A 12990-nucleotide genomic window follows, 5' to 3' on the forward strand; every position below is an offset into this window, starting at 1 on the left:
GTCCAGAGCCTGTGCTCCGCAACGGGAGAGGCCACAACAGTGAGAGGCCCGCGTACCACAAAAAAAAAAAAAAAAAAAAGTAAAACATAAATTACTTTAAAAAAAAAAAAAAAGAATGTCAAATCCAGAATCTATTTAACTTAAGGCATGGACAAGATTACCAAAGTCCTCACTAGAAGCACTGTTTGAATTCCTGAGCCTTATCCTTGTTTTATCTGCACTCTGCTTTTAAATTTTTGCTTCTGCCTTTATTGGGTTACATAGGATCTAGAATCTACATATAAATCAGGCATAGGGCTGACATCACCACAATCAAGGTAACAGACATATCCAACACCTTCAAAGTTTCCTTGTGTTGTTTTTGTTTTGTTTCATATAATTTTGTTTTTGTGGTAAGAAGACAATGTGAGATCTACCCTCAGCAAATTTTGAAATGCACAATACTGTATGCCCATTGAATAACTACTCCTCTTTCCCCTACCCACATCCACTGGCAACCACTATTGTATGGTCTGCTTCTTTAAGTTTGACTATTTTAGATTTGTCATATAAGTGGCATCATGTGTATATGTCAATCCCAATCTCCCAATTTATCCCTCCCCCCCTTTTCCCCCTGGTAACCATAAGTTTGTTTCCTACATCTGTGACTCTATTTCTGTTTAGGAGTTCCTTATGTATTTTGGATATTAACTCTTTATTAGATATATGGTTTGCAAATATTTGATACCAGTTCTTAATTTTAATATGTATCATTTTTTTCCCATTTTGGAGCTCTTTGTGTTCTGTTTAAGAAAATTTTTCCTACCCGAAGCTCATTCAGATGTTCTACTTTTTACCTAAAAGTTTCATTGTTTTACCTTTCACATTTATATCTATAAATCACCTGGATTTGATTTTTGTGTATGGTCTGAAGCAGGGGGTCAAGATTCATTTTCTTTTTCACATGGATGTCCATTGAGTCAGAATCGTTTATTGAAAAGACCATTTTTTTTGTCATCAATCAGGCATTTGTTTATGTGTTGATGTTTCTGGATTCTTTACTTTGTTCTATCCTTGGCTTGTTGTCTATCCTTGTACCAGTACTACACTGTCTTGATATTGTAGCTTTACAACAGGTCTTGACATGTGGTAATATTGGGTTGGCCAAGACGTTCATTCAGTTTTTTCCCATAAGATGGCTCTAGTAGCGTTTAGTTGTCTTTAACTTCATTCGAAACAATTTTGTTAGATTGCATTGTGACAGCTGTCATATCAGCATGCATTAAAAAAAATTATCAAAATTGGTGAATTTTTGTGTAGCCATTTTAATATTGAAGATGGAAGAAAGAAGCAATATTTTCAGCATATTATGCTTTATTGTTTCAAGAAAGGTAAAAAACGCAATTGAAATGCAAAAAAAGATTTGTGCAGTGTATGGAGAAGGTGCTGTGACTGATCAAACGTGTCAAAAGTGGTTTGCAAAGTTTCGTGCTGGAGATTTCTCACTGGATGATGCTCCACGGTCGGGTAGACCAGTTGAAGTTGATAGCCATCAAATTGAGACATTAATTGAGAACAATCAACGTTACACCCATGTGGTAGAGAGCCGACATACTCAAAATATCCAAATCAAGTGTTGAAAATCATTTGCACCAGTTTGGTTATGTGAATCACTTTGATGTTGGGTTCCACATAAGTTAAGCAGAAAAAACCCTGACCATATTTCCACATGCGATTCTCTACTGCAACGTAATGAAAACGTTCCATTTTTAAAACAAATTGTGATGGGCGATGAAAAGTGGATACTGTACAATAATGTGGAATGGAAAAGATTGCAGGGCAAGCGAAATGAACCACCATCAACCACACCAAAGGCCAGTCTTCATCCAAAGAAGGTGATGTTGTGTATATGGTGGGATTGGAAGGGAGTCCTCTGTTATAAGCTCCTTCTGGAAAACCAAATGATTAATTCCAACAAGTACTGCTTCCAATTAGACCACTGAAAGCAGCACTCGAGGAAAAGTGTCCAGAATTATTAAACAGAAAATATACATAATCTTCCATCAGGGTAATGCAAGACCACATGTTTCTTTGATGACCAGGCAAAAACTATTACAGCTTGGCTGGGAAGTTCTGATTCATCCGCTGTATTCACCAGACATTGCACCTTTGGATTTCCATTTGTTTCAGTCTTTACAAAAATTCTCTTAATGGAAAAAATTTCAGTTCCCTGGAAGACTGTAAAAGGCACCTGGAACAGTTCTTTGCTCAAAAAGATAAAAAGTTTTGGGAAGATGGAGTTATGAAGTTGCCTGAAAAATGGCAGAAGGTAGTGGAACAAAATGGTGAATATGTTGTTCAATAAAGTTCTTGGTGAAAATGAAAAATGTGTCTTCTATTTTTAACTTTAAAAATGGAAGGAACTTTCTGGCCGACCCAATACATGAGTCCTCCAGCTGTGTAGTTCTCAAATGTTGCCTTAGCTATTCTTAGCCCTTTGCATTTCTACATAAATTTCAGAATTTGGCTTCTCAATATCCACAGGAAAAAGACCTGCTGGGGTTTTGATTTGGATTGCTTTAAGTCTATAGCTCAATTCAGGGAAAAATGACCTTTTTAAAGTGAGGTCTTCCACTCCATGAGCATGTTATATCCCTCCTTTTGTGTGGGTCTTTAATTTCTCTCAGTAATATGTTATAATTTTCAGTATAGAGGCCTTGTACCTCTTGTTGGATTTATTCCTAGCTATTTGATCTTTATTTTAAAAATACTGTAAAGCTATTATAAATGGCATAATTTTTAAAGTTCATATCCTATTTTTTGCTAGTATATATGAATTAAATGGATTTGTTTTTGTTGGTCTTGTGCCCAATGACCTTGCTAATTTACTTATTAATTCTAATAGTGTGTGGGTTTTTATAATCTTCTACAAACACACTCAGGTCATTTGTGAATAATCACAATTTTATTTCTTGCTTTTTAATCTGTATGCCTTTTATTTCTTTTATTGCCTTACTAAATTTGCTAGGACTTTCGGGGATGATATTAGGCATCCTTTTTTATTCCCAAGTTCAGGGAGACAGTTTTTAATAATTCACCAATAAGTGATGTTTATTGTAGATTTTTGACAGATATTCTTTATCTGTTTAAGAAAATTCCTCTCTTAGCTATATTTTAGCTATGTTTTATTTTAGTATTGTAGTAGTTGTATGCTCTGGGACAGGCTATATCAGACTGGAAATTCTCTTCCTTAACCATCTTGGCCTCATGCCTTCTGAGGGTGTAGATCTTTCCTCACTATTTAAATCTCTTCTTTGGTTTCTGTTTTTTTTCAGGTTTTCTACTTCTCCTTGAGTCAATTATGGTAATTTATATTTCCTAGAAAATTGTCCGTTTCATCTAAGTTTTCCATTTTTTTTTGACTTGAGGAAATATGTAGTTTTGTTTTTTAAATGTTTTATTTTCTTTGTAGCATTTATCACTAATGTAATTTAATTTTTCATTCGTTATTTATGGTCTCTCCACTAGATTGTTGTCTCTATGACTGTGGGGACTGTGTCACGGCCTGCCACATAGTAGCCATTCAGTAAATATTTCTTCAGTGGATGATTGTGTGATCTCTCTTTAAGTATGTCCCCTTTTCCATTGCTAATGCTGTTTACTTGTTTTTTCTCTTTTTTCTTGATTCTCTTTCCAGAGGCTTACCTATCTTGTTGGTCTTTTCAAAGGACCAGCTTTAGGTTCTCTTGATCAACTCAATTTCTTTGCTTTCTTTTTAAAAAAATGTCTGCTTTTCTCTCTATTAATTTCTTCATTGTATTTTCTGTATGTTTTATTATTGCTGCATTGTTCTTCTTATTGTTATCCTTATTCTAAATTCTTGAGATGAAAACTAAGTTTACTTTCTGTCTCCCTTGCTTTCTAACAAATACATTTAAGGAAAATACATATATTTTCCTCCTCACTTTGGCTCCATTACATAGGTTTTGTTGTACAGTAGTTCCAGTGGTTTTTTTTTAACTTCTAACTCACTTGTGTTTTCTGTTTTTATTTTCTCTTCAACTCAATAGTTATTTAGAAATGCATTTTAAAACGTCCAGGTGTGTAGATCTGGGCCAGGTTGGGGGGGATATTTTTTGCTATTATGTTCATTTTTAACACTACATTATGGTAATTGTGGCCTGTGTGATATCAGCTTTATGGAAATTTTTTTTATACTTCCTCTGTTACCTAGAACGGGGATCCACAAACTACAGCTTGTAGGCCACATGGGCCTGGTGCCTATTTTGGAAATCAAGTTTTATTGGAACACAGCCACACCCATTTGTTTACATACTATCTATGACTGCTTTCCAGCTACAACTGCAAAGCTGAGTGGCTGTAACAGAGACCCTGTGGCCCATACAGCTTAAAACATATACTGTTTGGCCTTTCCATTAAAAAGGTTGTTGACCCCTGACTTCAAACATGGTCAATTTTTGTAACCTTTTCATATGAATTGAAAAATATGTATATTGTCTCTTGAGTAAAAGTCCCTTATAGCCTTGTTAGAATAAGCTTGTTAAGATGTGTTATACTGATCCTTATATCCTTCCTCATTGAGAGAGATATGTATAAGCCTCCCATCATAACTAAATTTGTCTATTTCCTATATTTTAGTCAGGGTTAGCCTTATATATTTTGAAGCTGTATTGTTAGTGCATAAAGAATGTATAAAGGTTCATAACTTTTATATTGTCCTGGTATATTTCTCCTTCATAAAATATGAAGTAGCCCTCTCTGTCCCATTTATTTATGCATATATTTATGCATGCCTTTAATTCTTTCTTTGTAAAGAATGTTACTATTCCTGTTAGGATTAGGTTCAACTACATATATTAGGAAAAAAATAATAAATAAAATTAGTTTAAAGAAGAAAGATTTTTTCTTGGGTAGAAGAAGTCTGGAGATAGGTATTCAAGGGCTCTGCGATACTATCAGGGACCCAGGCTCCTATCTTCTGCTTCACCATCTCGGTGTATGGTTTCCATCCTAAGGTCCCCTCATGGTCCACGAGACTTCTGGAGCTCCAGCCAGCACATCTCCATTGAGGGCCAGAAGGAAGAGGAAAGGTAGGAGGGCAAAAAGGGGCTGGTCCCAGCTCTGCCAATTTCTAATAAGTGACCTTCCCAGAAAGCCCCAGAAAACAATTCAGTTTTCATCTCATTGGCAGAATTTAGTCAAGTGGCCACACCTGAGCTTCCAGGGAGGCCTGTCAGATAGCTCTGCCGGCTAAAAATTGGCATTGTTACCAAGGACATTTGGATTAGGACAGCTAGCAACTTCTGCCACTCCCTGTTTGTTGCATGTTGTAGTTCTTGTTAGTATCCTTTTCCTGTTATAACTTTCTCCATCCCTTTATTCTCAACCTTCCTCAGTTATTTTGTTTCAGGTATGTCTCTTTTAAATAGAATATAGCAAGATCTTGAGTTACTTGGTTTTAAACAATCAGAACATCTGTCTATTAATAGGTGAGTGTAATGCATTCATTTTATTATCATTGCTGGTATATGTGGCAGTATTCCTGCCATTATTTTTTTTCTGCTTCCTTTGTGCCATACTTTCTGTTTAATTCTTTTTACCTCTCCTTCCATTTGTTACTCTGATTGAGTTTTTCATTACCTGTTTTTTCAGTTTTAGAAATTGTCCTTACTGTTTTGATTCTTTTAGATAATACTCTTAATGTTTTACAACATTCTGTTTTGAAATAATTTCAGATTTACAGAAAAGTTGCAAGAATAGTACAAAGGATTCCTGTGTACCCTTCACCCAGATCCCCCAAATGTCAGAATTTTATCATATTTCCATTATCCTTTTTTCTTTATACCTATGGATAATTTTTCCTGAACCATTTGAAGATAAGTTACACAAATCATGTCCCTTCAGTGGATATTTCCTAAAGAACAAGGACATTCTCTTACATAACAATAATAAAATAATCAATATCAGGAAATTAAAATTCATATAATACTGTATCTGATCCATAGATGGTATTCTAATTTCATCAGTTTTCCTAATAACATCCCTTACTGTACAAAAAACAAAACAAAAAAACCTTTATCCTGGTCCAGGATGCAGACCACGTTCACACATTGCACATAATTGTCATGACTTTTTAGTCTCCTTTGATTGGAAACAGTTCCCGTGTCTTTTGTGACCTTAATATTTTTGAAGACTACAGGCCAGTTATTTTGGAAAAACGTCCCTCGTTTTGGATTTCTTTATGTTTTATCATAATTATATGGAGATTATATACTTCGGCAGTAACACCACAAAAGTGATGTTGTGTTCTTCTCAGTGATTTGTTTTAAGAGGCATATGATATCAATTTGTCCCATCATATGTGATTGCAACTTTGACCGTGCCCTTAAGGAAGTGTCTATGAGGTTTTCCACTATAAGTTTTTCCCTTTGAAATTAGTAAGTATCTTGTGGGGAGTTTTAGCATTCATCAATGATCCTTTCCTAATTATTTATTATTAAGATGGTTATCAAAGGCAATGGTCTAATTCCATCATTCCGTCTACATTTACTAGTTAGCATTCTACTCCAGGGAAGGGCTTTTCCTTTTTCCCATTTGTTTATTTTTTCATTCATTTATTTATATCAGTGTGGACACCTGGATTCTTATTTTACCAATAGGTTCTAACCCATTATTGTCATTAGCTACTTTGAGACACATAGTACACACACAGTGGAAGCCCCTCCCATGTTCTATTGACATGTTCCCATCATTTTTTGAGTACTACCTGATTTTCTGGCACAAGAAGATGTTTCAGTGTCATCTCCTCCTTTCCTGCATTCAGCCCTGGAGTCAGCATTTCTCCAAGGAGCCCTGGTTGCCTTACTTTTTTTAACAGTTCTATTGAGGTATAATTGACATACAATAAACTACATGTTTAAAGTATACAATTTGATAAGTTTTGACAAATACACACCTATACACACTATCACCACAATCAAGATAATGAACATATCCATCACCCCTCAAATTTTCTTTGTGCCCCTTTGTAATTCCTCTCCCTTGCCACTTCTTATCCCTTCCCTAACCCCAGGAAACCCTGACCTGCTGTCAATATAGATTACTCTGCATTTTCTAGAAATATATATGTATATATATACATATATATATAGAATATGTACTCTTTGTTTCCTTTCAAACAACAGAATTATTTTGAGATTCATCCAAGTTATAGCATGTATCATTATTTTTATTACAGACTAGTATTAAATGATATAATTATTACCACAATTTTTTTATCCATTCACCTGTTGATAGACATTTGAGTTACTTGCAGTTTTTGTCTACTACAAATAAAGCTGCTTTGAACATTTGTGTACAAGTCTTTGTATTGGATATATGTTCTCTCTTCCCTTGGAGAAATACCTAGGAGCAGACTGGCTGAATCATATGGTAGGTGTATATTTAACTTTTTAAGAAATTACCAGGGGCTGTTTTCCAAAACCGCCTGCTGGGATTTTTTATTGGGATTATATTGACTCTATTATCATTTTGGGGAGAATTGACATCTTAAAAATATTAAGGGGGCTTCCCTGGTGGCGCAGTGGTTGCGCGTCCGCCTGCCGATGCAGGGGAACCGGGTTCGCGCCCCGGTCTGGGAGGATCCCACATGCCGCGGAGCGGCTGGGCCCGTGAGCCATGGCCACTGAGCCTGCGCGTCCGGAGCCTGTGCTCCGCAACGGGAGAGGCCACAACAGTGAGAGGCCCGCATACCAAAAAAAAAAAAAAAAAAAAAAAAAAAATTGAGTCTTCCAGTCCATGAACATGGTATATCTCTCCATTTATTTAGGTCTTTAATTCTCTCAACAATTTTTTGTAGTTTTCAGTATACGTGTCTTGCATATCTTTTGTCAGACTTATCCCTACACATTTCATATGTTTATCCTACTGTTCTATTGTTTTAATTTCATTTTCCTACTGTTCATTGCTGCTATACAAAAATACATTTGATTTTTATATATTGAGTTTGTATCCTACAACTTTGTTAGATTCACTTGTTAATTTTAGTAGCTTTTTTGAAGAGTCCATTGGATTACCTACATAGGTCATCATCTGTGAATAGAGGCAGTTTTACTTCTTTCTTTCCAATCTGGATGCTTATGTTTATTTTTGTCACCTTACCACATTCATTGAAACCTCTAATAAGCTGCTGAATACAGTTTAATGACAGTGAGAGCAGTCACGGTAGCCTTGTTCTTGATCTTTGGAGATATCATTCAATTTTTCACCATTAAGTATGATGTTACCTGAAGGTTTTTCATAGGTTCTCGCATCAGTTTGAGGAAGTTTCCTTCTATTCCTAGTTTGCTGAGAGTTTTCTATTTCATCAATAATAGATGTTGTATTTTATCAAATGCTTATTCTATAAAAATCTATTTAGATGATCATATAGTCTATTCTTTTTCAGCCTGTTAATATTGATGAATTACACTGATTTTTTGATTGCTAAACCAACCTTGCATTCCTGGAATAAACCCCATGAAGAATGATGAATTATCCATTTTATGTATTGCTGGATTTGATTTGCTAAAAATTTATTAAGAATTTTTGCATCTGTATACACGAGGGCTATTAGTTTGTGGTTTTCAATTTTGGAAAGTCTTTCTATGGCTTTGGTGTCAGAGAAATGCAGGCTTCAGAAAATGAGTTGGATAGTATAGCCTTCTTTTCAATTTAATGGGAGAGTTTGGGTAGAATTGATATTCTTTCTTAAGTATTTGGTAGAATTCACCATTCAAGCTTTCTGGGCCTGGAGGCTTCTTTGTGGGAAGCTTTCTATTTATTTAATAGATATAGGGCTATTCATGTTACCTATTTCTTCTTGAGTGAGCTTTGGTAATTTGTGTCTTTTAAGGTACTTATTCATTTTATCTAAGTAATTGCATATATTGGCATAAAGTTGTTCATAATATTTTATCCTTTATTATATGTGAAATCTATAGTAATGTCATCTCTGACTCCTATGTTGGTAATTTGCATCTTCTTTCTCATCTCTATATTGGTAATTTGTGTCTCTTCTGATAAGTCTGGCTAGAGGTTTAACAGTTTTACTGCATATCTCAAAGAATCACCTTTGGTTTCACTTGTTTTCTCTGTTTGTCCATTTATGTCAACTCTGATCTGTGTTATTTCCTTCCTTTTGCTTACTGTGAACTTCCTTCATTCTTCTTTTTCTAGTTTTTTAAAAGGTGGATAGAACTGAGATCCATTATTTGAGACCTATCTTTTCATATAAACGTTGAGCGCTATAAATTTCCTTCTCTAAGTACTGTTTTAGTTGTATCCCACAAATTTTGGTACACTTTCATTTTTATTAAGTTCAAAATACTTTCTAATTTTTCTTTTAACTTCCTCATTGATCCACAAGTTATTTAAAAGTATATTATCTAGTTTTTAAATACTTGGGGCTTTCATGATATCTTTCTGTTATTGATGTTTAATTTAATTCCATTGTGGTCATAAAAAATACTTTTTGTGACTTGAATCCTATTTTTTTAACATCTTTATTGGAGTATAACTGTTTTACAATGGTGTGTTAGTTTCTGCTTTACAACAAAGTGAATCAGTTATACATATATATATGTTCCCATATCTCTTCCCTCTTGTGTCTCCCTCCCTCCCACCCTCCCTATCCCACCCCTCTAGGTGGTCACAAAGCACCGAGCTGATCTCCCTGTGCTATGCGGCTGCTTCCCACTAGCATATGGTATTTGTTTTTCTCCTTCTGACTTACTTCACTCTGTATGACAGACTCCAGGTCTATCCACCTCATTACAAATAACTCAGTTTCATTTCTTTTTTACTTGAATCCTATTAAAATTATTTAAAATGTTTTGTTTAATTTTTATATAAATTTATTTACTTATTTTTGGACATACTGGGTCTTCCTTGCTGCATGCAGGCTTTCTCTAGTTGCGGTGAGTGCGGGCTACTCTTTGTTGCGGTGCACGGGCTTTTCATTGCAGTGGCCTCTGTTGTTGTGGAGCATGGGCTCTAGGCATGCGGGCTTCACTAGTTGTGGCACGTGGGCTCAGTAGTTGCAGCTCACGGGCTCTAGAGCACAGGCTCAGTAGTTGTGGCACCTGGGCTTAGTTGCTCTGCAGCATGTGGGATCTTTCTGGACCAGGGCTCGAACCTGTGTCCCCTGCATTGGCAGGCGGATTCTTAACCACTGTGCCACCAGGGAAGTCCTAATTTTTAAAATCGAAGTATAATTGACCTACAATACTATGTTAGTTCCAGGTGCACAACACAGTGATTCAATAATTATATACCTTACAAAACAATCACCACAATAAGTCAAGTTACCATCTGTCACCATACAAAGTTATTATAATATTATTGATTGTGTTCCCCATGCCATACATTGAGAATGTTTTATGACCCAGAATGTGGTCTATATAGGTAACTTTTCTGCGTACACCTGGAAAGGATATGTATTTTGCTGTGGGGTAGAGTATGCTTAGAAATATCAATTAGGTTAAGTTTTTTTAAAGTTAATCAAAATCTCTTTATTGTTTCTCATTTAGAGATTTAAAGGGCAAAACCAATAAAAATAAAGACATTTACTCAACAGCTGGTATGCAGTCTGAGATTGTATAGCACTAATTACTCAGAAGGCTGCCTAAGATAGTAATTGCCCTTTTCTCTTCATTTTCAATACTGATTTTTTTCCCTTCCAATTCATCCCTTAAATATTTCCAGTACAGATTTTTCCCTCCCCAGTTCATTCTTTAAATATAATTTACTCTGTGGTAATAAGAAGACTTAGCAGACTGGAATACACATTTTGTGAAAAATAAAGGAAGAGAAAAGCTTTGCCCTTAAGAAATTTTTGTTGCTGTTGTTAAAATACAACACATACACAGGTGACAGAATGCCAGCAAATATACAGGTGCAAATGTGAACATTGTACTCATTTCTTAGGCACAAGGAAAAAGAAAAGAGAGTGGAAATTTTATTTTAAACCAAGCTAGAATGTTTCTTTTTTTAATCTCATGCTTTATATTTTTGTTTGTTTTTACTAATAATTTTCTATAAGAATGAGTTTTTAGGGGCTTCCCTGGTGGCGCAGTGGTTGCGCGTCCGCCTGCTGATGCAGGGGAACCGGGTTCGCGCCCCGGTCTGGGAGGATCCCACATGCCGCGGAGCGGCTGGGCCCGTGAGCCATGGCCGCTGAGCCTATGCGTCCGGAGCCTGTGCTCCCCAACGGGAGAGGCCACAACAGAGGGAGGCCCGCATACCACAAAAAAAAAAAAAAAAAAAGAATGAGTTTTTAAAACTTCATGTATACAACAAACCTAGGTACAATACCTATGTAGTAGTCTTGCCAGACCTGGGTGTAATAATAAAATAATCAAATCCAAAATGTGGCACGTTCTACAAGATGACTGGTCTGAACCTTGAAAAAAATCAATGACTAGGAATAAGGAGACTCATATAGATCAAGATGTTTTATAATGTAGTTCAAGTCTTTACTTTTACTGGCATTTGTGTGCACTGTTCTATCAATTTTTGAGGGAAGGGTATTGACATCTCTATAATTGTAGATTTGTCCATTTTCCTCATGATTCTATCAGTTTTTTATTTATAGCTTCTGAAGCTCTGTTATTGTGTGCCTACATGTTTAGGACTGTTATGTATTTTTTATGAATTAACCTTTTTATCATTAGGAAATTATCTTCATCTCTGTTAATGTTCTTCTCTCTGAAATTAACTTTGATATTAGTATAACCACACTTACTCTCTTTTGAGTTTTGTTAGCATGTTGTATCTTTTAACTTATTTGTGTCTTTAAATTTGAAGTGTGATTTTTGTAGTTAGCCTACAGGTGGATCTAGGAGTTGCCCAATCTGACAATCTCTGCCATTTAATTGACATATTTGGATCCTTTACATTTAATGTGATTATTAATGAGGTTAGGTTTAAAATCTACCACCTTGCTTCTATTGTCTATTCATTTTCTATATTTGTCTCATCTAATTTCTGTTCACTTTTTCCTCTTTCTTATGCCTTCTTTTGGATTGAGTAATTTTTATGATTTAATTTTACCTCCTTTGTAGGTGTATTAGTGATAATCTTTTGTTATATTACTTTAGTAGGGTTTCTCAACATTGTCACTATTGACATCATGGGCCAGACAACTGTAGTGGCAAGGAGAAGTCCTGTGCATTGTAGGATATTAAGCAGCATCTGTGGCCTCCACCCACTAGATGCCAGTAGCGCTTCCTTAGTTGTGACAGTCAAAAATGTCTCCAGACAGTGCCAAATGTTCCCTGAAGGGTGAAATCACCCCGGTTGAAAAGCACTGGTGTGTCTGTGTGTGTGTATATATATGTATATGTATATATATATATATATGTGTGTATTTTTTTACTTATCACAGTTTGCCTTGAAGTAATATTATACTAGTTCACATGCAGTATTAAGAACCTTGCACCACGGTACTTCCATTTCTCTCCTCCTGGTTTTTGTGCTAATACTGTCATACATTTTACTTGTATGTATGCTATAAACCCATAGTATGTTGTTATTAGTTTTACTTTAAATAGTTGATTATCTTTCCAAGAAACTTAAATTAAGAAAAAAATGTCTGTATTTATCCAGTTTCCAGTGCTCTTCATTTCTTTGTTTCCATCTGGCATCATTTTCTTTCTTCTTGAAGAATGTCATTTAATATTTCTGATAATGCAAGTCTTCTAGCAATATATTCTTTCAACTTTTATATGTCTGAAAAAAGTCTTTACTTCAATTTCAGTTTTAAAACATGTTTTTGATGGGTAAAGAACTGTAGGTTGACTTTTATTTCTTTCAGAACTATAAAGATATTTCTCCACTGTCCAACAAGAAAGTGACTATCATCTTCACCTTTTTCCTGTCTAATTTGTCTTTTTTTCCTGATTTCTTTTTTTTTTTTTTTTTTTTTTTTTTTTTTTTGCGGTATGTGGGCCT

The 12990-nt window shown here is 35.2% G+C and overlaps 1 protein-coding gene across 3 annotated transcripts in view; it reads left to right on the plus strand.

Annotated features, from left to right (window-relative positions):
• The window catches only part of BRCC3 (BRCA1/BRCA2-containing complex subunit 3), an 85053-nt gene that overhangs the window by 43920 nt on the left and 28143 nt on the right, over positions 1-12990 (plus strand). For 2 of the 3 annotated variants that reach the window (XM_024116726.3, XM_024116725.3), the window contains one exon: positions 5016-5090. The exons of the other annotated variant lie outside the window; for it this stretch is intronic. In XM_024116726.3, coding sequence (XP_023972494.1) covers positions 5016-5090 — 75 coding nt within the window. The remainder of the gene's footprint in view (positions 1-5015; positions 5091-12990) is intronic. 3 annotated transcript variants of the gene reach the window in all.

This window comes from Physeter macrocephalus, chromosome 21, assembly GCF_002837175.3.
Source record: "Physeter macrocephalus isolate SW-GA chromosome 21, ASM283717v5, whole genome shotgun sequence".
NCBI lineage: Eukaryota > Metazoa > Chordata > Mammalia > Artiodactyla > Physeteridae > Physeter > Physeter macrocephalus.